The sequence below is a fragment of the Hipposideros armiger genome, unplaced genomic scaffold (assembly GCF_001890085.2).
Source record: "Hipposideros armiger isolate ML-2016 unplaced genomic scaffold, ASM189008v1 scaffold_36, whole genome shotgun sequence".
Lineage (NCBI taxonomy): Eukaryota > Metazoa > Chordata > Mammalia > Chiroptera > Hipposideridae > Hipposideros > Hipposideros armiger.
Window position 1 is genome coordinate 5,168,640 of NW_017731386.1, and position 25,810 is coordinate 5,194,449.

Genomic DNA, 25,810 nt, shown 5'->3' on the forward strand with positions numbered 1-25,810 from the left:
TCCGTTGATATGAAATGTCCATTTATATTAAAGAAAATGCAAATCTATATAGAGAGAGTAGATTGGTGGTTTGGAGGTATGAGGTATAGGAGGTAGGAATGAATGGTGAGTGTCTGCTGATAGTATGGAGTTTCTTTTGGGGGTGATGAAAAATCCTGGAATATAGTAGTGGTGATGGTTACACAACCTTGTGAATATACTAAAACCCATTACACTTTACACTTTAAAATGATTAATTTTGTGATATGCAAATGATATCTAGGAGAAGAAAAATGGAATACAGAAGTGGAACACCACAGATAGAACATCGCTCCATCATTATGGGTAAGCTTGGACCTAAGGGAATAAGCTTTCCTTTTCAAAGCCACACCATCCAAGGGGAAACACGTTTCCAGACTGTGTCCTCCAGTAGCCATGGGAGGAAACTGGGACTAAGAGGCTTAGCAACCAGGAATGTAACTTGCTACTCACAAAATGTGCTCTAACCTTCATTTGCAGTCCAGATAACAGTTACATCAGATAAATAACTTTAATAACAAGGGGGCATTTTACCTAAAATTAACCAACAAGAAACAGTTTGGACTCGAGTCGACAGGGCATAAAGCCATGATTTGTAACCCAAAGCAGGGTCTGCTGTGTGGGTATGTGACCTGTGCTACTGTACGAGGTCTCTGTGCTCATGCTCAGCAGGGTTCTGTGCCTGGCTTTCACCATCTTGAAATTCTTATGAATTTTAACTTTAAATTTGTGTTTTATAAGGGAAGTCCAATGGGACAATGGAGCATGTGCATGTGTAGAGAAAATGGGTGCAACAGGCATGTCTGCCATTCCTTGTGCACCCACAGTACATGGGAGTTCAGTGAGAATGGCAGTGAGTATAGGGTGAGTGTGGTACATCTATGACTGAGTAAGCTGGGGCACTGGAAGCTCTGGAGGTCATGCTTTCCATGCAAACAAATCATAACTTGCTTTTACACAGAGAGATGGCGACTCAAGGGCCCTATCCTATCCTTTCTTACCTATGCTACTTTTCCATATTAGCCAACCCCTTAATGCTGAAATGATAACATAGAAAAAAAACGAAAAAGTAGGGCAGACCACAGTTGCTTTTCCTTTCAGTTCTTCCTTACTCATCAGTAAGTTGAAGGTAGAGTGATGACAGAATGAACATACATCAAGAAGTGAAGCAAAAATAGCTGAGTCAGATTTGTTCAGTGTCTCCACTATTCCAGTAGGAGCAAAATACATATGCATGCAAGAACGACAAACAGCAAACTGGGTAATTTTGCTGATTCTTCATAAAAGTTCAAGCTCTTATAACTGCATTTGAAACTGGCATCGCAGAATACAAAGATGAACAGTAAAATTCCTGCTAATGCTTTTAAATTTTAGTTTTTCTTTCCTTATAATGACATTAAATTGCAAATAAAAACACCATAATGGGGTGAGACAGATTGCAGAAGGAAATACAAAGATGTGTAGCATCTCTAACAGCACTTTTTTCCCCCCACATTTTCATTTTACACAGAGCCCTACAAATTAGGTAGCTGGCCCTGCCAGAATACATATTCTTTTTTTTTTCCTCATTAAACTTTGTTTTAATGGGTCTCAAAATTTCTGTGACAGATTTTTGGTCAAGTTGTTTCCATTAAAAAGTACTGATTTTAAAAACTAATAATTTTAAAACTGCCACACACAAAAAAACAAATGGTCCACCAAAACATTCTCCTTTCCTTCTGAAGGTTTTAAGATGCATTGTAATCATTAACCAGTCTTTTACTATTACACTTAAATGGCCAATTGAGACAAACAGTTCTGAGACCGTTCTTCCACCACTGATTAAGACTGGGGTGGCAGGTATTGGGAATAATATTCATTTAGCCTTCTGAGCTTTCTGGGCAGAGTTGGTGACCTTGCCAGCTCCAGCTGCCTTCTTGTCCACTGCTTTGATGACACCCACAGCGACTGTCTGTCTCATGTCACGAACAGCAAAACGGCCCAGAAGAGGGTAGTCAGAGAAGCTCTCAACACATGTGGGCTTGCCAGGAACCATGTCAACGATGGCAGCATCACCAGATTTCAAAAACTTGGGGCCATCTTCCAGCTTTTTCCCTGAACAACGATCAATCTTCTCCTTCAGCTCTGCAAATTTGCAAGCAATGTGAGCTGTGTGACAATCAAGCACAGGTGCATATCTGGCACTGATTTGGCCTGGATGGTTCAGGATAATCACCTGAGCAGTGAAGCCAGCTGCCTCCATTGGTGGGTGATTTTTGCTGTCACCAGCTACATTGCCACAATGAACATCTTTGACAGACACATTCTTAACTTTGAAGCCCACGTTGTCCCCAGGAAGAGCTTCACTCAAAGCTTCATGGTGCATTTCAACAGACTTGACTTCAGTTATAACATTGACTGGAGCAAAGGTGACCACCATGCCGGGTTTGAGAACACCAGTCTCCACAGGGCCCACAGGGACAGTACCAATACCACCAATTTTGTAGACATCCTCGAGGGGCAGGTGAAAAGGTCTGTCAGTTGGACGAGTTGGTGGCAGGATGCAATCCAGAGCTTCAAGCAGCGTGGTTCCACTGGCACTGCCATCTTTATGGGTGACTTTCCATCCCTTGAACCAAGGCATGTTAGCACTTGGCTCCAGCATGTTGTCACCACTCCAACCAGAAATTGGCACAAATGCTACTGTGTCAGGGTTGTAGCCCATTTTCTTAATGTAGGTGCTGACTTCCTTAACGATTTCCTCGTATCTCTTCTGGCTGTAAGGCGACTCAGTGGAATCCATTTTGTTGATGCCAACAATTAGTTGTTTCACACCCAGTGTGTAAGCCAGAAGGACATACTCATGGGTCTGCCCATTCTTGGAGATACCTGCTTCAAATTCACCAACACCAGCAGCAACAATCAAGACAGCACAATCATCCTGAGATGTGCCTGCAATCATGTTTTTGATAAAGTCTCTGTGTCCTGGGGCGTCAATGATGGTCACATACTTGCTGGTCTCAAATTTCCACAGGGATATCAATGGTGATCCCATGCTCACGTTCAGCTTTCAGTTTATCCAAGACCCAGGCATACTTGCAGGAGCCTTTTCCTATCTCAGCAGCCTCCTTCTCAAATTTTTCAATGGTTCTTTTGTCGATTCCACCACATTTGTAGATGAGATGACCAGTAGTGGTAGACTTGCCGGAATCTACATGTCCAATGACAACAATGTTGATGTGTGTCTTTTCCTTTCCCATTTTGGGTTAGATTTAGCGGTGGTTTTCACTACACCTGTGTTCTGGCAGCAAACCCGTTGCAAAAAAGCCGGAATACATGTTCTTTATAATAAAATATCAATCAATCAATCAATCAATCAATAGGCAAGCTACCAAGTTTCTCCTAGACAGGTGCTTCTCCCACTTGAGAATGCATCAGGTTCACCACGAGGCTTATATAACAGTTTGCTGAGCCCACTCTAAGAGTTCCTGACTCAGCAGGACTGGGCTGGGGCCTGAGAACTTGCATTTTGAAAAGCTGCCAGGTGTTGGGGATTCTGCCATACCACACTCAGAACCACGGATTTAGAGTATGTTTACCTCAGCCTTTGACATTGGCCCAGGGGGTGAGATGCCTTGCAAAAGGCATGGTCTGTTACCTCATAAATGTTGAATTGCTCCACTAGGTCCAGGTCAGTCCCTTTCTTGTTCAAGTGCCGCTGGGACACGGCCGCAATGCCCAGCTCCTCCAAGCAGTCCACGACGTCGTAGAAGGTATCTTGGTCTGGCAAGCCTGACAATGTCTGGACAAAGAAAGAACAGGACACAGACATGTCTTAGGGAACTGTCTCAGGGCATGTTTTTGCATGGCAGCCAGTGGCCACAATTATAACAGTATGGGACAGAACAAGACAAATGAAAAGTTCATTTGAGAAAAAAGTTTTTCAGTATAAACAGAATGAGCCCCAAGATCCCACTTCCTTGAGAGTAAGCAGGACACTCCTATGATTAGGATATATTACAAGGCAAAGGTGAAGGGATTTTTACAGATGCTACTAAGGTCCAAAATCAGTTGATTTTTTGAGTTACTCAAAGGAAAGAGTATCCTCGGTGGGTCTGATCTAATCAGGCGAGCCATTCGAAAGCAGGCTAAGGCCTTTCCTGCTCTCAGAGACTAGAGGAGAGATGATCCTGCTGGCCCCGAAGCAGCAGCAAGCCACCATGAGCTCTACAGCTGCAAGGAAATGGGCTCTGCCAACAACCACAAAAGCTTGGAAGAGGACCCCAAGCCTCAGATGAGACTCCAGCCCCAGTCAACACCTTGACTGCAGCCTTGTAAGACTCTAAGTAAGCAGAAGACCCAGCTAGGCAGTGCTGGACACCATCCCATGGAAACAGAGATGATAAATCTGTGCTGTTTTAAGCTGCTAAGTTTGTGGTAATTTGTTACATGGCAATAGAAAACCAACATGCTCAGTGATCAGAAACTCCTGCTAAAATCAATCTCCCAACAGCTGGGGTGATAACAATTTGATGATTCCTTTTGTTTCAATTTGGTAGGGCTTCCCCTTGGTCTATGAAATTTAGAAAAATGACAAATTTCAAAGAAGCAACCCAGAGACAATGATGATCATGATGATGATGATGATAACCCAAAAAAGAAAAAGCTGACTTCTCTTTGAGTGTTGCCTCTCTTACAAGTATGATCTCACACCTGGCCTCTGCTCAGAACTGGAAGGATCCTTGGGATAATTTACTACAAGCCACTTATCTTGTAAATGTGAGATAAAAGACAGATAAAGGCTGGGAGGGAAGGGATTTATTTGCCTGAGGTAACAGGAAGTTACTGCAGATCTGTGAAAAACCTAGTGCTTAGAGCTGCTATTCTAGCCTCCTTTCCTCATACATTCATCCCTTCTACCAAATTATTCTAGCCTCGAATTTCAGACACAGGTCTTTACTTCCCATTTATTTCACTACCTTTGGATTTATAAGAATCCTGCATATATTTCAAAATTATTGTAAACATGGCGACTTGCTTTGGAAGAAAAAAGACCAATAATTTTGTAAGAATCATTTCACAGCACCAACTTCTATACCACCTCTATTTTTAGGGCTATTAATATCAAAAAGTATGTCTTTATTTTAATGCAAATAATGGCTTTTTCCTTTCCATGCTGAGCAAAGAGGACACAGCTCACTGCTGTTGAGATCAGAAACAAAAGAAAATATCTGGGATGCAATAGTTTAATTAGTCAGGGTCCCCAGCAAGGACAAAGAACAAGAGGTGATGAACCAGTTAGAAGCTGTAATAAATAGAGGTGCACCCCAAAGTGGCAGAGGGTGAAAGCACACTTTCCAAGCCAAGCATGAGCAGACACAAAAGTCCATTGAACTGCCCCCAGCGCCCAACATTCACTGAAAAAGTATGCATCCATTGAAAGAAGTCAATCATCAGAAGAAGCTCATCCTTTGGTTTCAGTGAAAACTCTAGAACTTGTTAAAAGATAAGACAGAAATGGTGATACCAAGGCCAGGGAAGGGCTAAGGATTGAAGGGGCTCAAATGACTGCTGACTCTGCCAAACACATGATTTGAGGAATGCAATGAGTTGACATTTGGTGTTAGATTTAAAGCTTTCTAGACAACAGTTCAGGGGCCAGAATGAGGCACAGTGAGAGGCCCCTGGCAGTCTCCTCACCTCTGTGTTTCCCTCCAGTTTTCCCTTTTTTCCCTGGTGAGAGTCAACTGAGGTCCTTTCTCTCAGAACTTTACAGGGGGTTGAATTCCTAGACCTAATCCCCATTACCTTGAGCAAGCCCAACCATGATGGGTTGGAGGGATTACTACTAAATAATTAAACAAATAGGCCTATAGAACCAAACAAACTCATGGAGCCCTGGCTCAATAACAGGCCCAGAATTAAGGGAATTAAGAGGTCATTTGTCATTTCCACTATGAAAATTTTGGCTTGAGCCAATACTGCATGCTCCCACCTTTCGTGTGCGGCTGCAGGGGAGGTGGTCTTCTGCCATAAACACATGCAGCTCCCTTGTCCGCCTGCATGAGGAGGGGACTATATACATCCTAGAAACACACCTTCACCCAGTTGCAGCTATTCTCTAACATGCCAGCCATTTTGCCATGGCCCCACCTCTCCCTGGGCCCTGGCCTCCCATTTCTACCTTGACACCTCACTGCTGAGGTGCCTACTTCTGGCAAAGGTGACAACTACCCCAGAACAGTCTGTGTGGCAAATGTCTCTTGACACCTTCACCCTCTGGTGACCCCTCATGACCCACTTCCTGCTTCCTCTCAGACCTTGTCTTGCCAGGACTTGTGACAGGTAAATCTTTATAGGCATCTCTCAGAGGAAGACATCTCTTCCCTAAAGCACATTTTATTTCCCCCTGCCTGAGTTTTCACTGATTCCATCAAATCTTTCTTGTAGGACAAAACCAGTGTGGCCAAAGCCTGAATACAAATGTTCATAGCAGCATTCTTTGTGAAAGCCAAAAGCTGTCAACACTCAAATCTCCTTCAGTGGGTGACGAGATCAACAAACTGTGGGGTATCTACAATGATGCTGCCCAGCAGCAGAGAGGTGTGAACTGTTAATACACAAAGTACCATAGGTGAATCTCAACGGCATTAGACTAAGAGAAGCCAGCCCCAATGCAATATGTTTTAAATGACAACACTATAGTGACCGAGAATACAGCAGTGGCTGTCAGCGGTATGAACAGGAGATCAGGGTGTCACTATAAAAGGATAACAATAGAGAGATTTGGGGAGAGATGTTTTATATTTTATTACATCCTAATTATGAAGGCTATCCATAACCACATATATGTTAAAACTTATACAGCTAAATACCAAAGGGAAAAACAATAAAATAAAATATAAACAAAGGCCAACGCTAAGCATGAATCCCTTCCAGGTTACTTACCCCCTGGCTCTGCTATAGCAGCGTCCCTTCCCCAGGTTCCCTGGGATCCCCCTTCCCTGAGGCTGCAAGCCAGCCCCACAGTAACACACCTGTTACTCACCCCCCACATCTGCCTCACCCTATTCTACAAGGTGGTCAATACCTGAGCATCCCCAAGTGGGGCATTTCCACATAAAGAATTGCAGCTGGATCAAGACAGGGCATTATATAACCTGCAGGGTGAGAAATGGGCAGTTTCTGATACTCCCTCCGATCTTCTGATGACATGGGATTGGAGGTGGGGATTTGTCTGTATCTTGGAATCCACCCCACCCCCCACCCCCATTAATGTCTCTGTTTAACAAAGGGAGCAGACTTCAGTCTCAGAACCATGAGCGGGCTAGAGTTTAGTGCCCTTGTTTTGTCATAAAAACGTTCACCTCTTGAATTCCATGTTATTAGGCCATCTTTTATTTTGTTGAAAGAAAAGTTAGAAAAGCAATATAATAATTTCCTAGATTTCAGAGTCTGAATTTTTTCCAGACCCACAAAACATTCCATTTCATTATTTTGTTTGGGAATCTTAGAGGATTTTACTTGCTGGGGTAATAAACACAACTAAAATTCAACAGAAAACAAACCCAGTGTGGGTGTCAACAGTCTGTTGACCTTTCTGAGGAAAAGATGACATTTGGAGTAATGTCCTCAGGACCTTCCCAGACTTTCCCTGGGCCAGAACTAACAAAAGATGAGACAGAACTGCCAGCAGAGAAACAGCAAGTAAGGAATTCCTGGACGTTAAATGCCATATGATAGATGCCAAGAAGAATGTGACATGTACTGGGTCCTTGCCAGCGATTGGCAGCAGAATGGCCACACCATGCAGATGCCGCCAGGCTTATTAGAACAGCTGAGCATGGCCTCCACCAATAGATGGACAGCATTACAATGGAAAACACTTTCCAAGAGCAAAAATTCCAGTTTTGCTAGACTCAGTGTTTTCTAAAACAATGTCAGTGACTGAAAATGACGGGAAATCAATGACCTTAATATTAAAAAGCCCAACAGAAAATTGCATGGTCAAATAAACTCACAGACTTTAAAAGAAAGGCAAAATTATCTACCAAAAAGTGGTGGTCATTGCCCACTAGGTCTGTAGTCACGTTTCCTGTGTCCTGTCATTAACAAATGCCTTTCATTAAAAAGCAATCACTGCCAACGTGACCTGGGAAAAATGTCTTGTTTTACTATGTATTTCTTTTCATCTTAGTAGGTTTAATATTATTAATTTTTCATCTGGGTTCTTAATATATTTAGAGTACTGAAATATTTAAGTCCTTTCCTTTGAAATTTTTCTTGACTGGTTTTATTATTAAAATAAACTTTACCTACCAGAGATCAAGTCATCTTCATCTCTAGTTCCTTATCATTGTTCTATGGTTTGATGTGTTACATTGAACTCTTTTGTTTTTGTTTTTTTGGCTTGGTTTTTTTTTTTTTTGGATTTTTATAAGAGTTTATTTGCGCCAACCTGATGACATATGCCAGGGAGCAAGATCTCAAATGGCCCCTGCACTGAGCTCTTTAATCGATCTGGAATTTATTTTGGTACATGGTCAAAGTATGCTTTTTGTTTATTTCCATCTAGCAAGACCTCCCCAATCATGAATGAAGCTAACCCATCCCCACGGGTTTCAATCACAGGGGAAGTTGCTCTGTACACTGGGGTTTGTTTCAGAGCTCCTCTGCTGCAATCATCTGTCTGCCACGCGAAGAGCTAGGACCACATTTCTTTAATCCTTAGAGTTTGTACAACATTTTAATACCTAGTACAAGTTACTCCTCATGATTATGCTGTTTCCTACTAATTTGTCTCCAGTTCATCAGAGGACATGTTTCTCCAGTTACATTTCAGGAAGAGATTCTGGGTCTTCTCTGTAGGCTGGCACCCAGCAGCCTGGAGTGTACAAGGAAGGCCCACTGGGAGGGGGGCGGTTGATGTGCAGCCTGGGGTCTAGGGCGTAGCAATCTGCAGGATAACCACCCCCATTCCAGGAGGAAGGGACTGAGGTACTAGAATGAAGGAACTCCAGTCCCAAGAGGAGGCTGTCCCAGGCCAGCGTGGGACCCATTGTCAGAGCAGCATCTCGGGGGATGGATACTGAACACTACAACTGCCTTCCAAGGTGGTGACTAGGGAGGGATGTGAAGGGAGGCATGAGAGCACAAGGGTGTAGTCACCACCATCAAAGGAGGATGGGGCCACCCCCAGGAATCCTCATGTCACCCTCAGAAGTCAGAATTCAATAAGCAGTGAAATGAGAGAGCCTTCACTTCTTCCTGTGAGCTATTTCCTTAGAGTAAAGCTTGCTAAGCTATATGTTCACAGAAAAATGTTTTTAAGGGGATATCTTGATAGGAAAAGTAGTCATAAAATTTCTTTCTGGTTTTCTGAGAAAAGACGAAACACAGGGCGCATGCAAACACCCACAGGCCTTCACACGTATATGCACCAGCACACATGCACACACATCATGCATGGGTGTAAAGGGTTTTCTCCTGTGAAGAAGCACACTGCAGCCATGGTTCCAGCCACCATGATGGGGTCCATATGATGTGGCTCTAATTCAGATGGCAAATTTTAGATCCTCATGTTCCATTAGTTTTCTAGGGCTACTGTATCAATGTACCACCAACTGGTGGCTTAAAACAACATAAATTTATTCTCTCACTGAGAAACTAGAAGTGTGACATCAAGGTGTCAGCAGGGCCATGCTCTCTCTGAAGACTCTAGGGGATGGTCTTTCCTTGCCTCATCCTAGGTTAGCTACTGGCCATCCTTGGCATTCCATGGCCTTCCTTGGCTTATAGATGCATCACTCCAGTCTCTGCCTCTGTCTTCCTCATGTACATGTATATACATAATCTTCCCTCAGTGTGTCTCTTTTCCTCTTCTTATAAGGACACCAGTCATAATGGATTAGGTCCCACCCTAATGACCTCATGTTAACTTGATTACATCTTCAAAGACCCTTTTGGCAAATAAGGTCACATTCACAGGTACCAGGGGTTAAAAGGACTTCAACATATCTTTTGGGGGACACAATTCAACCCATAACACACATCAACCAACCTTGTTCACTAAAGTCATCGCGTAAACCAGCAGCTCTGTGTCGACCCCATCCTTTTCCTCCAGGATCTCCATGATATTTGACCAGGGTATGACTCCTATGAATAAAGCACAAATCATTAGGAGCAGTAATTCAACTGGCCTTATCCAACTCACATCACAGTTCATCTAAAGACTCTTCACCCAATGATGGCACCAAATATCAGTCACCAAATTTCAAAGTGTGACACGTGCTTCTAATTAGGTGATGATACACCACATTATCCTTGTTCACTTGAAAACATATATTCTTCAGTGTCAGGGTACCTATCAATTTGCTTGAAAATCTCCCTTTATATTAAATATGTAACTTTTTAAAAATGCATTCATGTGCAGCTTGTTAGGCCATGCATTTCACTCTCCCCCGCAGAAGCTCTCGATGAGCACTCTCTGTACATCGGCGTGCTGGGCTCTGATCTCCTGCGAGGAAAGGGAATGCGTGAGGGCTTTACATTCGCGCTAGCAGTGGGCTCCAAGGACTAACAGTGAAACGTCCATTTAGCAAACATTTCAAGAACGGGAGTATATTATCTCATTCAATCAAGGTATAAATAACGTTTAAAGCATCAACCAAGTAGGAGCAGCTGGATCTAGTGGGAGGCTGTCCTCAAGAGGTTTATAATCTAATGGAGCAGTTAGGCATAAGCACAACAACACACTTCAGCACAGACTAAAATCACTCAAAAGGCAAAAGCACTGATCTAAGCCTGTCACTTAGTGAGGGTGTGATGGTAGTGGAGGGCTTGGTGTAGAGGTGGCTCCTAAATGAGGCTCTGCAGGTGAAGGCTCATGGGTACTTAGCCCCTGGCTCCAGGAGAGGGCAGGAAAACCCTTCACATTCAGGACCGCCAAGGTCACCAAGGGGGCACAGCACCCTGACACAATTTCTTCTGCCTGAGACAAATATTTGGAGTGAAGTGCTGCTTTGCCCTTGGCATGCTGGTGTGGTACATGAAACTCTTTCCTGCTTTCTCTAGAAAGATCTTAAAGAGATATTGTTTATTTTTGCTGATCAAAGTAAATTCTAAAATAGCTTAAAACCAGTGGCTTCCAAATGCTGGTTCTTGGGTGCGTTATGTCAGAGCTGATTTCCTGGCCTTGAGAACAAAAGCTCCCCGAGGACGACAATAGTATCTGCCTTATTGCTGTGCTCTTAGCACAATGCTTGGCATATACTAGGTGCTCAATAAAATGTCTGACTAGTGAAAGAAGATCTTTCAGAGGGCATGACGTGGGTTAAGCTGGCGCAGTTTTAAATGAACCGGAGAGTAAATTCACACAGTAAGAAAAGTAGGGAAGACAGGAGAATTTTTAAAAGGAACAGGCACTACACAATGTGAAAGACATGGATGTAGTTTGATATACAGCTCCACTGGCTCACCTAGCAAGCAAACAGAAAGCCTCTCCTTTGGCCAAGCTCCCCAGTTGGTCAGAATGAGGCAAGCTTCCATAACCCTTGCAAACCCTGAACAGAAAAGCATGATCCTTCATCTGTTAACTGCTGAATTATCCTCTTCCTGATATTTATCACCAAACTATTTTGAAGTCCTCACCTGTTCATCAGACCCCAGCGAAGTCACCATTTCTGACCTCAGGACAGTCAATCAATATAGTCAGTAGGTCTTGAGTCTCACTGTGCAGGTGCAGTTCAAGCCCTGTAAGTGCCTCTGCTTGTGTTTATAACAAAGGCAACTTCTATTATTCCCACTCGGCACCCAACCTCAACAGAAAGTGTGTGTTCTAGTGGGCTACCCACCTGTGGCTAAAAGGAAGACTGTACAGGAGAGAAAGCACTGAAGCTAAGACTTTCCAGTGGTGCTAGTGGGCCTGGAATTGCTTCCTGCTTGCATACTTTGGAGCCAAACAGAGTCTAGGGAAAGAAGGACCAAGAAGCAAAGGCAGGCCCCTTGAAGAGAGGGAAGTAGCCAGATTATAACCTCTCTGTCACCTACACACAGAAAAACACTTGTGCAACATTTTATCCTTCATGATGAAAACGCTCAAACACTGGCTCAATTTAATTGAGAAATGTGTTTCGTCAGCTGCGATATCTGACACCCTCATCACCGTTCAAAGATTTCAAGTCTGGAAACTTGGATATATTTGTGCACTGTTGGGATGAATGTTCATTCACCTTTGATTGGGGACCAGAAAATGGGAACTATTTCAAAGAATGAAGGTAAAGGGAAGGGAACATTTTGGTGCAACACAACAGCCTTGGCAGGGCTCAAGCTGGCCTATGTTAAGAGCCAGCAGTTGTAACTTTCCCAAGAGCAGTCACCAGAGCCAAGTGGCTCAGTTCATGCCAGAGCCACCTTCGCTTACTCCACACAGTGGTTATGTGTTTGCATGTATGTGCGGGTAGGGGGTGGGGGTCCTGTTTCAGAATCATAAGCCATATGACCTTAACCCTCCATACAACAGAGCCCTAAGTTGTGGAATGAATGGTGGCTCAGGAAATGCATCTAAATTAAGTGATGGTAACAACCTAATGGGACTGCTGTGAGAGATCACTGAGATGAAACATTTCGCCTTTTTCCCTAAGCCGTGATGGAGTTCATTAGAAGACAATAATTTACTTAATCATGATCCTCTGTCTCTCTCTGTTTCCACCCCCCAAACACTGGAGTGAGTGTAGATTGTGGGAGCGTGTTTTTTCCTCTGATGTTTCAAGCACATAGTTAGTACTTAAATATTTGTTGAATACATGAGCTGTATGTGAGAAGTGCTTAGCATAGTGTCTGTTACATGGTAAGCACTAGGATATCAGTAGCTATAATTGTAATAGTGGTTGGGGGTGGTGATGTCACCCACACTTACCCACAGGCCTTCTACCCAGGCTCCCAGGCCAGCCCTCTCTTCCCCAAACCACAGTGCCTCTCTTTTAATCCAGAATAAATAAACACAGAAAAAAAATCACTCAATATTTTCTCCCTCTTACTTTCCTCCTAGGTCTCTACATTGAACCCCAAGGAAAATAAGGTATTGAGCACAGTGCCTTGTACATGAGTTGGTCTAACACTCAAACAGAAAGTCCTCACAGTACATTCCATGTGCCATGTCTTTCAACACGATTGATAAACACACTTAACATATATACTTCGGCTATAAATAATGGAAACAGAGCTTGAGTTCTGTCAACCCCTAACTTCCACCATGCTTTGTGCATTCTTCACAGATCAATATATCCTTGAGCAGAAGTCAGAGACAGGGTAGCTTGAAAGGATGGCTGGATTTTTTTCCCTGTTAATCATGTGTGATACACATGTTTAAGAATTATGTCATATCTCATCGCCTCGTATTCAAATGAAAAATGGAACTTCTTCAAAAGCAGTGCTGAACCAAATTAGCGCTGACTCACAATTTATGACTGAAATGTCAAAACAGGTTAGTTACCCAGCCTGGTCACTTGCCCCACCCTCTGAGAGGTAAACCCATATAGTCAGAGGGAAGGGCACCCTTCCCAGGGCTACAGAGGGTTCTCAGCCAGTGTCTTGTCAATTACGACAGGAAAGATCTCAAGGAAAGGGAATCTCTGGTGATGGTAGAATGACAAAGCAAGACCCTCTCATGGGCTCCAGTGAGTACACACTGCCTTTCTCTCTTCCGGCCAGGCCCTGTCCACTAGAAAGGGAAAAAAGATGACCCAGCAGTCTGAGCAAACGGGTGTGTCTGCTTTAAAATTTTTAATGTTGTTTTTGTTTTTTTTTTATAAATTGGGAAAAGATGGTCATCATTTTATCTTGGGGGAGAGACTGAATACAGCACAGAGCCTCTGTGTCATGCCCCAGAGACTAGCTCGAATTTACCTTTTAATTCCAGCCCCTCAGCAAAAGTGCTAATTGCCTGCATCAAATAGGGCATTTTTAATTTTCATTATTTCATAAATACTTATTAGTCCCTATGATGAACTTAGACACCTCAGCTTTTATCCCTGCTCCCTAACTGGTCCACTCTTGACCAAAGGGCAAGCTGCCCACGCTCACAGAATGAACCCTTCCAGTTAACCCCTCATGATGTTTTTGAAGCAATCAGGGGCATTTATTCTGGGACAACTTCATTTGCTGTTGGTGGTAGCAATTTTTGAGGACTCGTAGCTTATTTGTTGGTTTTTTTTATTGAGTCTTTAAATCTGACAGTTTCATCATCCAAAAGGATTCCATTCTATTAAAAAACCAGTCTATACTTTAACACACCCATTCTCCACCTTATCCCCCAAAGGGATGTGTCTAAAGCCACTTGAGGAGTAAAATTTATGGCTTATTTATAACCTTGTGCACAATGGACATGCTCGGTTGGCCCTCGGTCACTTCTGGCACCCTTGTCTACTTTCTCGCCCAGCTGAGAAGGAAGAAGAGAGCTGCTTCTAAAACCTCCTGGTGGAAACACACCTGGAAGTCATATCGCTCTCTGCAAACACCGTGATATATTTATATGTTTAATTCCATCATAGGGTTCGGGAACAATTTTACTAGCAGTAAAATAGGATGATGTTATATGCATGTATTATAAAACTATGGCCAAGACCACACATGTCCATAGAGAAACAAGCTATTGAACCACATGTGATAAGCTACATCTGAGTTTTTCTTTTTTTTCTTTCTTTTTTTTTTTTTTTGTAGCTTGTGCTCAGTAGCAGAAAGATGACAGTAGTTGCCAAAAACTTAAGAAAATTTATAGGCAAAAAAAACATGAAATTAAGAAAACAATCCATTAGCTTCTTTAAGTTTTTTGGGGTGGGGGAGTTTCTTTCTTTCTTTCTTTCTTTCTCTCTTTATTTTATTATTATTTTTTTTTACAAATTGGAAAAAGATGGCCATCCATTTGTCTTGGGGGAGAGACTGAGTAACAGCCTTTGGCGGGGCCAGTAGATGGGGTCTTGGATGTGGGTGTCATGACTTGGAATCACCTCAGAATCATTCCTCTACCCCCACAACATACCCTTCAAGCAATGTGAAGTCCAAGTAAGGCAACTCTGAGCTCCCAACTCAACAAAGTCAAAGCACAACCCCAAGGTCATGAGAAGTCTATCCCGTCTCACTCAGCCTCCATGAAAAGAGCCCATGGGTTACCCGAAATTTAGAGCAGGAAAATGAAGAATCCATTCATCATCCTAAAGTAACCCCCAGAGTTGGGGGATAGAACATGACTCCTCCAAGAATCAATAAAAGGATTTGCCTCGCTGTCTTCCCAAACACCTACCTTTGGCCCTAAACCTCATTCACTGGCCTTGGAAAATACCAACACTGGATTCTGAGCCATTGGCAGTCTTCATTAAGGATTCTTAGTTGGCCCCATGATCTACTCTTGACCATGAGGGATTTCAAATCTGGCACCAGATAGCAACATGCTATGGTAGAAAGAAGCACACAGACTTACCCTCGTTTGGGTCCCATCTAAGGGTCAGAGCAGAAATAGCATGTGTGAAAGGTGGGGAGGAAGAAGACAAGATGAAACAGGCAAGATGGGAAAAGAGGAGAAGGAGCTGGTTCTCTATGTATTCAGTGACAGGGGCTGGGGACAGAGCATTAAAACAAGCTCAGGTTGAAGTCTGTCCTGGGTATGCTCATGGGTGCCTTTCTTTCCCTGTCAAAGCTTGTTCCATCTATAATTTTCATATACTTACTATCCTAAAAACATATATTTCCTGCAGTGGGAGGTCCACACAAGGGGAATTCTGTTCATTCTCATTTCTGCTTTGAACAGATAAAAAGTGGATGCCTTCCTGCATCAGACTTTTTTACTTTGATGAAATAAGGGGGCGGGGACCACTCACCTCTTTTGGTGTCGACAGCAGAGACAGCCTGAATCAGAAGAGGTGCATTTGACTCCGAGTACTCCACAAAGACGAGCAGCAGCTTCAGGGCTGTCTTCACCACCAGGCGAAACTGCGCAGAAAACATAAACCATCACAGAGCTGCACACACAGCCATGCATGCCCAAAGGCATCGTCTCTTAACAGGAGCTGGCACCCAGGGCTGGCTTCGGCCCAAGCGCTCTGCTCAAAGATTACACAGATTCCTTCATCAGATACCTCAGAAGGCAGGTAATAGAATTATCCCCATTGCATTGATCAGGAAACTGAGGCACACCCCTAAAATAGAATCAGAAGTCAAATCCAGGGCCTTTGGTCCCTGAGCTCACACGCGGTTGTCTCTCAACATCCTAGGTAGTGGTTACTGAATCAGTTACAGCAATCCCCCTTATCCATGGGGGATAAGCTCCAAGACCTCCTAGTGGATGCTTGAAACAGCAGATCATGTCAAACCCTATGTATACTATTTTTTTTTCTATACATACATACCTATGATAAAGTTTAATATATAAATTAGGCACAATAGGAGATTAACGAACAATAACCATAATAAAATTACAACTATAACAAGGTAGTATAATAAAAGTTATGTGAATGTGGTCTCTCTCAAAATATCTTATTACACTGTACTCCTTTGGGGGGTCATGTGGGATGATATAATGCCTACACAATGAGATGAAGTGAAGTGAATGACGCAGGCACTGGGACACAGTGTTAGGCTACTATAAGAGTCGTTCGAATGTAAGCACTGTGATACTAAGATAGTGGATCTGTGAACCAAGACAGCTACTAAGTGACTGCCAGGCAGACAGAGGGATGCGGGACAAAGGGATGACTCACCTCCCGGGCAGGACTGAACAGGACATCATGAGATTTCATCACGCTACTAGAATGGCGAGCAATTTAACTTATGAATTGTTTATTTCTGGAATTTTCCATTTAATATTTTTGGACCGCAGTTGACTGTGGGTAACTGAAACCATGGAAAGTGAAGCCGTGGATGGGGGGCAGGGGGGGGTTACTGTACTTCATTTTATCCAGATTAGAACATTGTAAGGTAGGAATGATCACAATTCTCACTTTTCTAGTGATGAAAGAGGCACACCAGGTTAAATTATTTGTCCAAGGTAGCTTGATAAGCAGAATCTAAACCACGTCTCCCTCTTAAAACTGATCAGAAAAGGCCACTTGGGGCCTGAAAACCCACACTTGCTGGGCCATGGGCACAGTAATTGGAAGGAGCCACCCACAGCCCAAGGGCTCCCTTCACATGTCACAGATTCCTCACCCAGAGAAATTCCCAAACCTCCAACTGCAGCTCAGCCAACCCTGGGCTGTGGCAGCAGCAGAAGTTTGCAGGTCAGCTGCCTCCTGTCCACCCAGAGGCTGCTGCAACCTTCACCCACAGTCTCATTTCCTGGACCCTACTTCCTTCCTAGAACCTCCTCCTCAAGAAACTCACATACCAACTACCTCCTGCAAATGGGTTCAAATCATGCATCTGAGAAACAACCAACCAGCCCGCTAGACCCACCCCCAGCAGTTTGCTTGTCAGCACTCTACCCCCTACAGGCAGGGGAGAGGGGATTATTTGCACTGTGTCTGCAGGGCCTGGAACTACACTTGGCACAGAGTGGGCTCAGCGATGTTTCCAATGAACAAATGAATCAATTAATGACCAATCATTAATTGCATAACCCTTGCCTCCATCACCGTGGTTGTGGAGAATAGGCTCCAGGTTCTCCATTTGCAGCCCAAGGAAGACCCAGGGCCTCCTGGAGGCATCTTCTCACATCAGAATAGTAGGGACACATGTAGATTTTACAGGGAACTTGGAGTATTGTGCAGTCCCCCCAGGGAACAGCACTAAAGCACCACCCACCCCAAGTCATTTCTCCAACATCATGCAAACCCCTCTATGTCCTTGCCCTTTTCTCCTGTCACACTTCTCTAGTAAGCTATCTGTCATTTCCCTGATTCCACAGCTCTCTCTAGCCAGTGCCATTTATAAGAAAACTTCTCAAAAGAGTTGTCACAGTCCTGGCTGCACTTCTGCACTTCCAACTGGCTCCTAAATCCAACCTGACAGGGCTTCTATCACCACCATGCCAATTAAATTACGCTTGTCATGGTTGCCAATGGCCTCCAATTGATCAAATCCAACGGTTACTTCTCTGTGCCCATTTAAGGTCAACTGTCAATAGCACAGGACACAATTAATTGCTCTCTCCAGAAACAATGTCATCCCATCATGGCCAACCACAGTCTCCTACTTGAATGGCCCCCCCTTTGCTGGCTCCTTCTATGGTGCTCAACTTCAAGATGAGGAAAGGCCTTAAAGTTCACTCATGTGCCCTTTCCTTCTCTTTCCACACACTCTCTCTAAGTGAGCTCATTCAGTTTTCTGGTTTTAAACTCCATCTGTGACTGAGTGCTAACTGCTACTTCCCAGACCTGACCAAACTCGTGAGCCAGGTGGTTGCACACTCACCTGACCCCTGACATCTCCATGCAGACACTAACAGGCACCTCAAAGTCAATGTGGCCACAAGGGAACTCTTGATTTTTACTCATGTTCACTCCATTCCACCTACCACTCCCAGCCTGTTCCTTCCACAGTCTCATCTCAATCCAAGGCCCTGTCATCTGAGTGGCACGTGGGACTCACCCGGCATTACTCCTACCACATTCTCACAACAAATCCATCTGCCAGCCCTGACAGAACTTCCTGTCCTGACTCAGTCCACCTCTCCACCTCCCTGTCCACGCTGGGCTACTGTGAGAGCCTCTTAAGTACATCCAGCCTTGTCCCCTTGAAGTCCATTCTCCAAACAGCAGCCAGAGTGGCCACTGCCCTCTCAACCTTCCAGTCGCTCTGCATCCCATTCAGGATATAATCCACGCCTGAAGGTTTTATGTCCTGGCCTCTGTGTAGGTCTCTGATATTCTCTCCTGTCACTCTCCCTGCTGCCCAGTGTGCTCCTATCACCAGCCAATCAGTGCACAACCCTCACCTCCATCACCTTTCTTTAGTCATGTGACTATATGTTTTTAACATGCTGAAGCCTGTTCATGATTCAGAACTTCTCGTTGGCTAGTCCCTAACCAGTCACCACCACAGGAATGACCTTTTCCTGTCCTTCAGGTCTGAGAAATTTCCCCTCAAGGGGAATGACTTCCTGACACTTCATCTAAAGGAGCCCCTTGGTCACTCTCATATCACCCTGTTTTATTTTCTTCACATCTTTTATCATGACCTGAAATTGCTACATTACAGATTTGTTCACCTATATTTTTTTGATATTCTTTTGTTGTCCCCAACTAGAACATAAGCCACCTGGTGGCAGAGATGTTTTATCTTTCACACCGGAAACAGCGTCTGTCCCAGAGGAGCTGTTGAGTCAGCGCTGCACAGGCAGGGTAGGCCGGCATGTCCTTTTCATGGGCGCTTCTTCAAATCCATCTCCCTTCCAGGGCGTGGAGCAAGTGACCTTGGCCCCAGCTTCCATTTCCTCACCCCATCACAGTCCTCAGCAAAGCCGAGGCCCCTGCACAACAGCACTGAGGACAAGGAGCTCCTAGGACTTCCTTTCTCATGGTGAAGTCCTTACCACACTGGGAATTGAGTTCTCTGAAGGGCTTCAAACTCTTGAGAGCATGTTCGCCTTCATAACTTGAGCCCCACATTTGGTCCTCTGCTCCCTGGCTAGGAATAAACTAAATTCCAGAGTATTGTTCTCAACAACTACAAGGTTGGGGTAGGGGAAGGCATGGCGTAATGAACTGCACTATCTTTGTATATTTAGAGCTGAAGAAATTTCTTCAAGTAAATAAAACACCCAGCAAGTCCAGGCTTGGCAAGTTCCTTTGTGGGCGGACTGTCATTATGTGGTTTAAACCTTCTCAGTACCTTCCTGGGAAAGAACCTGGCTGCTCCCCAACCCCACTCCCCCATTAGCTGGTCTCAGCAAGGGCCCCCCCTTATGCATCTCATCAAGGTTCCTTCTGAGCATCTCTGTGGTCGTGGGGTCTTGGCCAACATGGTCCCAGGGACCCAAAATCCCTTAGCCACTCTCCCTTACCAGGCCCTCTAATTAAGAAACCACTGTTTTCTAGTAAATGTGCTTTTCCTGTTGGTCTCAACATGCCTATTTCTGTCTTCCTTGCTGTAAAGACTGTTTGGAGCTCTTTTGGCACTGTAATTAAAAAAACAGGAGACAGAACCCCAAAACTCTTCTGATTCATGATTTTAGGTTCTATGAATTTGGCTTTAATTGAGTGCAATTTTATGTACAATTGCTGTATGTTGAGAAGCTTATCATGTAAAATTAATAACAATCATATTAGCTAGTTAAACTACTTTCGAAAAAAGAGAGCATTAGAATAATACCTTTATGGAAACGCATGATACTAATTGCAAGCATGTCCTAACTAATCATCAAAATAGATTCGGCAAGGCTTCTCCTCAGAAATATCTTATTAGTCTTACTGCATAGACTTGAAAGTAATAAAAGTACCGTACTTCAAAAGATTTCTACATCAATCCCTCATTTATCCAGAAATCACTTCATTTGATGCCCTCAGGTATCTGGAATATAGTCAAAACCCTTCAAAGCGTGGGAACAGCCACAGTGAATGCTACACAACCCATTCCTCCAAATCCAAACTCATCTCAAAGCTCTTAAAAATCCTTGGTGTCACTTACACTTATCTTACAATCAATCTAACAAGAGCAGCTATTGAGGGGCCGGCCGAGTGGCTCAGTTGGTTAAGAGCTCGCTCAAGAGTGCGAGCTCTGAGCAACAGCAGTTTGATGTTCGGTCATAGCTGAGCTGCCACTGAGTTGCCAACAGGTGACAGGATGGCTCAGCTAAAAAAAAAAGAGTGGCAATTGAGAATCCAGCCCACATCTGCTGAGAAGAGGCCAACCAGAGGCCAGTGATGGGTCAGGAGAGACAAGCCCACCATGGAGCAAGAGCAAGGATCATGAATGAGAACGGTGGGAACAAGCCACATGGATGCCAACACACACACCCCTGCATGGCTCAGACGCTGAAGGCTTCTCAAAGGGACACGGCAGTGTCACTCCAATCTGAAATGTCTTTCAACTCTGCCTGGTGGGTCTTCATGCTCTAATGAAGAGTTTCATGGCCGTGGCTTACAGGCTCCAACACTTGCTCATCTGTCTAGCACTGAGGGAAAATCAATCAGAATTGAGTCTCATTTTTATGGAAGATCGATCACTTGGAAAGCTAAAGCAACCAGTCACAAAGGAGTTAAACAGGGATGCAGGGCAAGGAGGAGTCAGCCTCAGAAGCAGTGGTCAAACAGGCTGATGCAGAGTGCAAATTCCTATGTCTAGAGGTCCTAAGACACGATTTGCTAAGGCTATGGCTGAAGGAATTCAGAGCCTGGAAGGGGGTGGACCAGATGACCCCATTTAAGGTCCCTCCTCATCCCAAGATGATTCTGCTGTTTCTTTCAATGTCTTCAGCACCTTCCAGATGCACAACACCCAGGGAGGTTCTGTGAGGGAATAAGGAAGCCATGGCCCTGCCTTCAAGGAGGTGGTCATCTCACTGCTCAAAGAGGACCTAGAATACCTCCACATCATACAACTGAGCGTGTTACCCATACCAGAGGCCCTCAGGGCCAGGTCACTGAGGATGGAAAGTCCTTCTCAGGGGAGACAGCCCTTACAGCGAGGAGGAGAGCCAGTCAGACAAGCTCAAAGCTGATTCAGCCACCCTCTGAGCTTCCATGGAGCAGAAGAGCTGTGTAAGGGCCTTTGGGTTCCTGCTGACACAAATGTTTCCACTTCTTTAGGGCTGGGGAAAACACACTGGGGGTCTAGATTCAGCCTTTGGGCTGTAAATTACTTCCTTTTCATGTAATTGCATTCTAGGGAATGCTAATAGACTATGTTAATACTGTCCATTGTAATACATTATGCTTTATATTGCTTTAAAACACTCAGCTAAATGACAGTGTATAACAAGAATCAGAGACAAGCCCTTAGTAGAGGGGAGGATAGCGACATGCAGCCAGCTGTGAATTGTTGTGCTTTTCATACGCATTTGGGGGGGGTGTCTGGGTCGAACTTTACTTTCTGCTGCAGCTCTCCATTTGCACGCTGTGTTCCTAATCTTTATAAAACAGAGACCATAATTCCTCAGAGGAACAGAGATGCCTTTGATGCAGGGATGTACCATTTGTCAGGTGAGACCTCAGTCAGCAGACTTAGCCTCCACACTGCATGAACAACACGGGGCGCCAACGTCACCTCCCTGCCAGGGAGGCTTGGATGTAGGGTAGCAGGAAGATGTCGACACTGTGCTTTGCTGTTTTTGTTTTTGTTTTGTTTTGTTTTTTAATTTTCCGGGTCAACCCCCAGAGAAGATTGGAGCCAGCTTGTACAGAACCTGGGTGTCTAGGCTTTAGATAAAATGTAACCACCAGATGCATGGAAAAGGGATAAAAGGCAATTTTTCTCAATAATTCTGCATTTAAAAGCAAACTGGAACTCCCTTCATGTTTTATTGTACTTGGAGAAACCCAAGGACTATACTTAGCAGGTCAAATATGCTGCTTATTAAGTGGAAATACAAGTATTCCAAAAAATCTCCAAATTCCTACTCCTCTTCTAAAAATTCAACATCCATAAAAAGAAAACAATTTCCGAACCTCACGATTTAAATTACAAAGGGGGTTAGAAAAACATGTTCCATTCTATTTGTTTCATTTTGCACTAAAAAAGCATAAATATATGTTATAGAATTAGATGCTGGTTATTAAAACTAAATTAGAAATTGGTAAGATAACTTGATCTATAAAGCTTTGTCACTGTTTACAAGCTTACCAGAACTAAGAATATCCCAAGTAGTTTAACAACAACAACAAAAATTCAAGTGACTTAAGATACTTATCTTTAAGAACTTCTCAATTAAACCCTGCATTCCAATGCTATACAGTTAGTCCCCGACTTACAAATGAGTTCCATTCCAGGAGAAGGTTCATAAGTGAGATTCGTTTATAAATCCAACAAAGTGAGTCTTATACACCTTTGACACAAATATACAATGTAAAGCCAATGGTTGAACAATTCATGTTATAAGAACGAGCAATGTCTACCATCTTTTCACCTCTGTCCAATCTCTCAATTATTTTCACTTTTGTTTCCATGGTTATTGCTTTGCGCTTCCTAGCAGTCCTTTCCACATCACCACTGCTTTTCCTCTTGCTTCTGGACATCCTGGGCTCTGATTGAGAACTGTACTTCTGTACACTATGACACTGTACAGTAAGCACACAGCAGCACAACTGTGACAATGTCCGGCAGACCCGTGAGCTACTTCTGTGATTTGTTCACAACTCGAATGTTCGTAAGTTGGGGACTTACTGTATACTGAAGCTCAGAATTCCTGAGCAAGAAGTTCAGAATGGGCCTTAAGCCTTTGTAACTGGTTATCCAACATGCCAACAGATACTTCTGACCTCGAATCTCTTGCTTTCTAAGACGTCTTTAAAATGAGGTGGGTCTTTTCAGAAATAAAGTGCGGGCCCAAATATATTCCCTGCTTGCAGAACTCTGAGCCTTGGCTTTCAGGGGTCCCTAAAGGAGAAGGGAAGACACCAGGGTTGGCATATCTGCCAGGATAGGAAGTCACGTGTGCTATGTGCTATGGCCTCAGGGCCTGATGGCCGACCTGCTTATGACCTGATGCAATTTGCAGAAACAGAACCAGCTTTGTGATTAATGTATAATAGTAGTCAAGTCCAAGGCTGGGAACATCTGAAGTTTTCACTAGTTAGTGGATAGGAAATCTTGCAGAATGTAAAATATAGCAGACTATTAAAAATAATCAAAATAAATGTCAAAATAATAAATAACACTATTGTACAAGTGAACATTTTCTTCTATTGAGATAAAATTCTGGGGCTGAGCTGGAGGTTTCTTTAAAGAATAATGGCTAAAAGTGGATGAGGCCAGAAAATATCCACTTTGTTAACTTTCCCTTAGGATGTTCAATGAAGAGTTAGGTAACATAGGTACCATAAGTACAACAGCGAACATAAATCCACTCTTATTATTAACTAAGGAATATCAGAAACTCTGCACTAGGCACTGCCTTAAGGAATACCTCGACAGTATTTGCACAATGAAGGAGGGAAGTCAACAAGGTTAGGTACTTTTCCAGTTAGTGTCATCCCCATTTTCAGATGCAAAATCTCATGTTCTAGGAGGCTATGTAACTTCTCACACAGCTAATTTCTAGAGGAAGTCAAAGAAAGACACAGGCCAATCTGACTCTTTCTACTACACTATGGGGAACCCCATCTTACCCTTCAGTGTAAAAACTTAAGACTTGGGGGGAAATGTTCTTTTCCAAGCGATAATCAAGGTAGAAGAGCTTTCTTAAGAGAATAACCAGCCCTGGACACATGACAGTGGACAACAACTAAGCCTCAAGTATGGTGAATGTGCTGTTAGCAAGAGTTTGGCACCTCACAACTCCTTAGAGTGGATGGAGGAGAGTTGGCAGGTGAGTAGCTGGCAGGTGGAAAGAGGCTATAGGGATGGCAGTCAGCAGCCTGGCAAAGGCAGACCTGAGTCTGCAGGGCCACCCCTGGGCTGGCTCCCAGAAGCCTTCATTTCTTTCAGTCCTGCTGCCCATAAACTTCTCCTAGAACATCTCTTCCCAAGGAATAGCACCTGCGCTACTCTAGGGTTTTTGCATTACCCAAAACATTAGGACCACCCATTCCTACTCTTTCTCCAGCTGCTAGAACACAGCTGCTCGTCCTTGGCCACATACCCTAAAAGGGCAGAAGGGTCAAAGCCCCATTCCCTGCTCCTGTTTTTCAAGTTCATAGGGATCTGGTCTATGTAAATTACTAGTAAACCATCATTCTGGTTTATCAATTAGCCTCTTGAGAGTTGAAGAACCACAAATCAGCTCCCTAAATGGATTGGAGAAACTGCTGTTCCAGCCCTGTGGCTGGAGACCCATCCTGGACCATGGGGTCCAGCCTGAACCTCTGGTCTCTTTCTCTGACATCTTCCTGAAACAATAACTAGTAAATCTTCCTTTGTTTCTTTTCCTTTTTTTTTTTTTCCTTCCACTGAGATTATCCTCACAAAGAGGTATCCAAGAGATCAAATAAGTGAGAATCCGTTTTCTGGGTGTAATAGCTACATGGCCAGCAGAAAAGAAATAGCCCTTAAGGGAAAGCTAGCCCTTTGTACTCACAATGTCTCTAACACAATTATCATGTTAATGTGCCATTAAAACTCATGGAATTTTAAAAATCTTACCTAATGAAACGTTGATAAACATGGAGAAAATTCAAATACAATCTCATTCACTAAATGTTTTCATGAAATCGGAAACAAAGAAGCTCTTTAAATATTACACAGAATCAGAAACAAAGTGATTATTTAACAATATGAGAAAAATCAAATGAATTATAGTACATCAGTATGACAGAATATTGTGTGGGCATTAAATATTATGTTTCTAAAATATTAAAACAGAAAAATGCTTATATTTAGAGTTAACTATGTAAGAAAAATGTAAAGAAAAATCAGAAGGAAATGTATGAAGTTAAAAATTTTTATATCTATGTATCATTTCATATGACTTTTACTTTACTTCTTTGTAGTTCTAAAGTTTTATACATGAGAGTACATTACATTTATAATCACAAAAAATCAGTAAAAGTTTTAAAATGTTATTTTTAATATCAAAATTTCATATTACACCTATAAACTTCAATCTGTTATCATTCACTACATCATAAAAAGTAGTTTTAATCTAAATTTCTATTAATAAAATACATATTACTTCAAGTAATTTAGAAAGATTAAATGCAGAAATGCAATAGAATTTATTGATTGGGTA

General features: G+C 43.3%; 1 protein-coding gene and 1 pseudogene across 14 annotated transcripts in view; both read right to left on the minus strand.

Moving 5' to 3' along the window:
- The window catches only part of FHOD3 (formin homology 2 domain containing 3), a 456,454-nt gene that overhangs the window by 156,749 nt on the left and 273,895 nt on the right, over positions 1 to 25,810 (minus strand). For all 14 annotated transcript variants that reach the window (XM_019637921.1, XM_019637916.1, XM_019637917.1 and 11 more), the window contains exons 7-9: positions 15,870 to 15,981; positions 10,058 to 10,152; positions 3,656 to 3,799 (exon numbers count right to left, since the gene is read on the minus strand). In XM_019637921.1, coding sequence (XP_019493466.1) covers positions 3,656 to 3,799; positions 10,058 to 10,152; positions 15,870 to 15,981 — 351 coding nt within the window. The remainder of the gene's footprint in view (positions 1 to 3,655; positions 3,800 to 10,057; positions 10,153 to 15,869; positions 15,982 to 25,810) is intronic.
- LOC109380412 (elongation factor 1-alpha 1 pseudogene) lies at positions 1,874 to 3,317 on the minus strand (annotated as a pseudogene).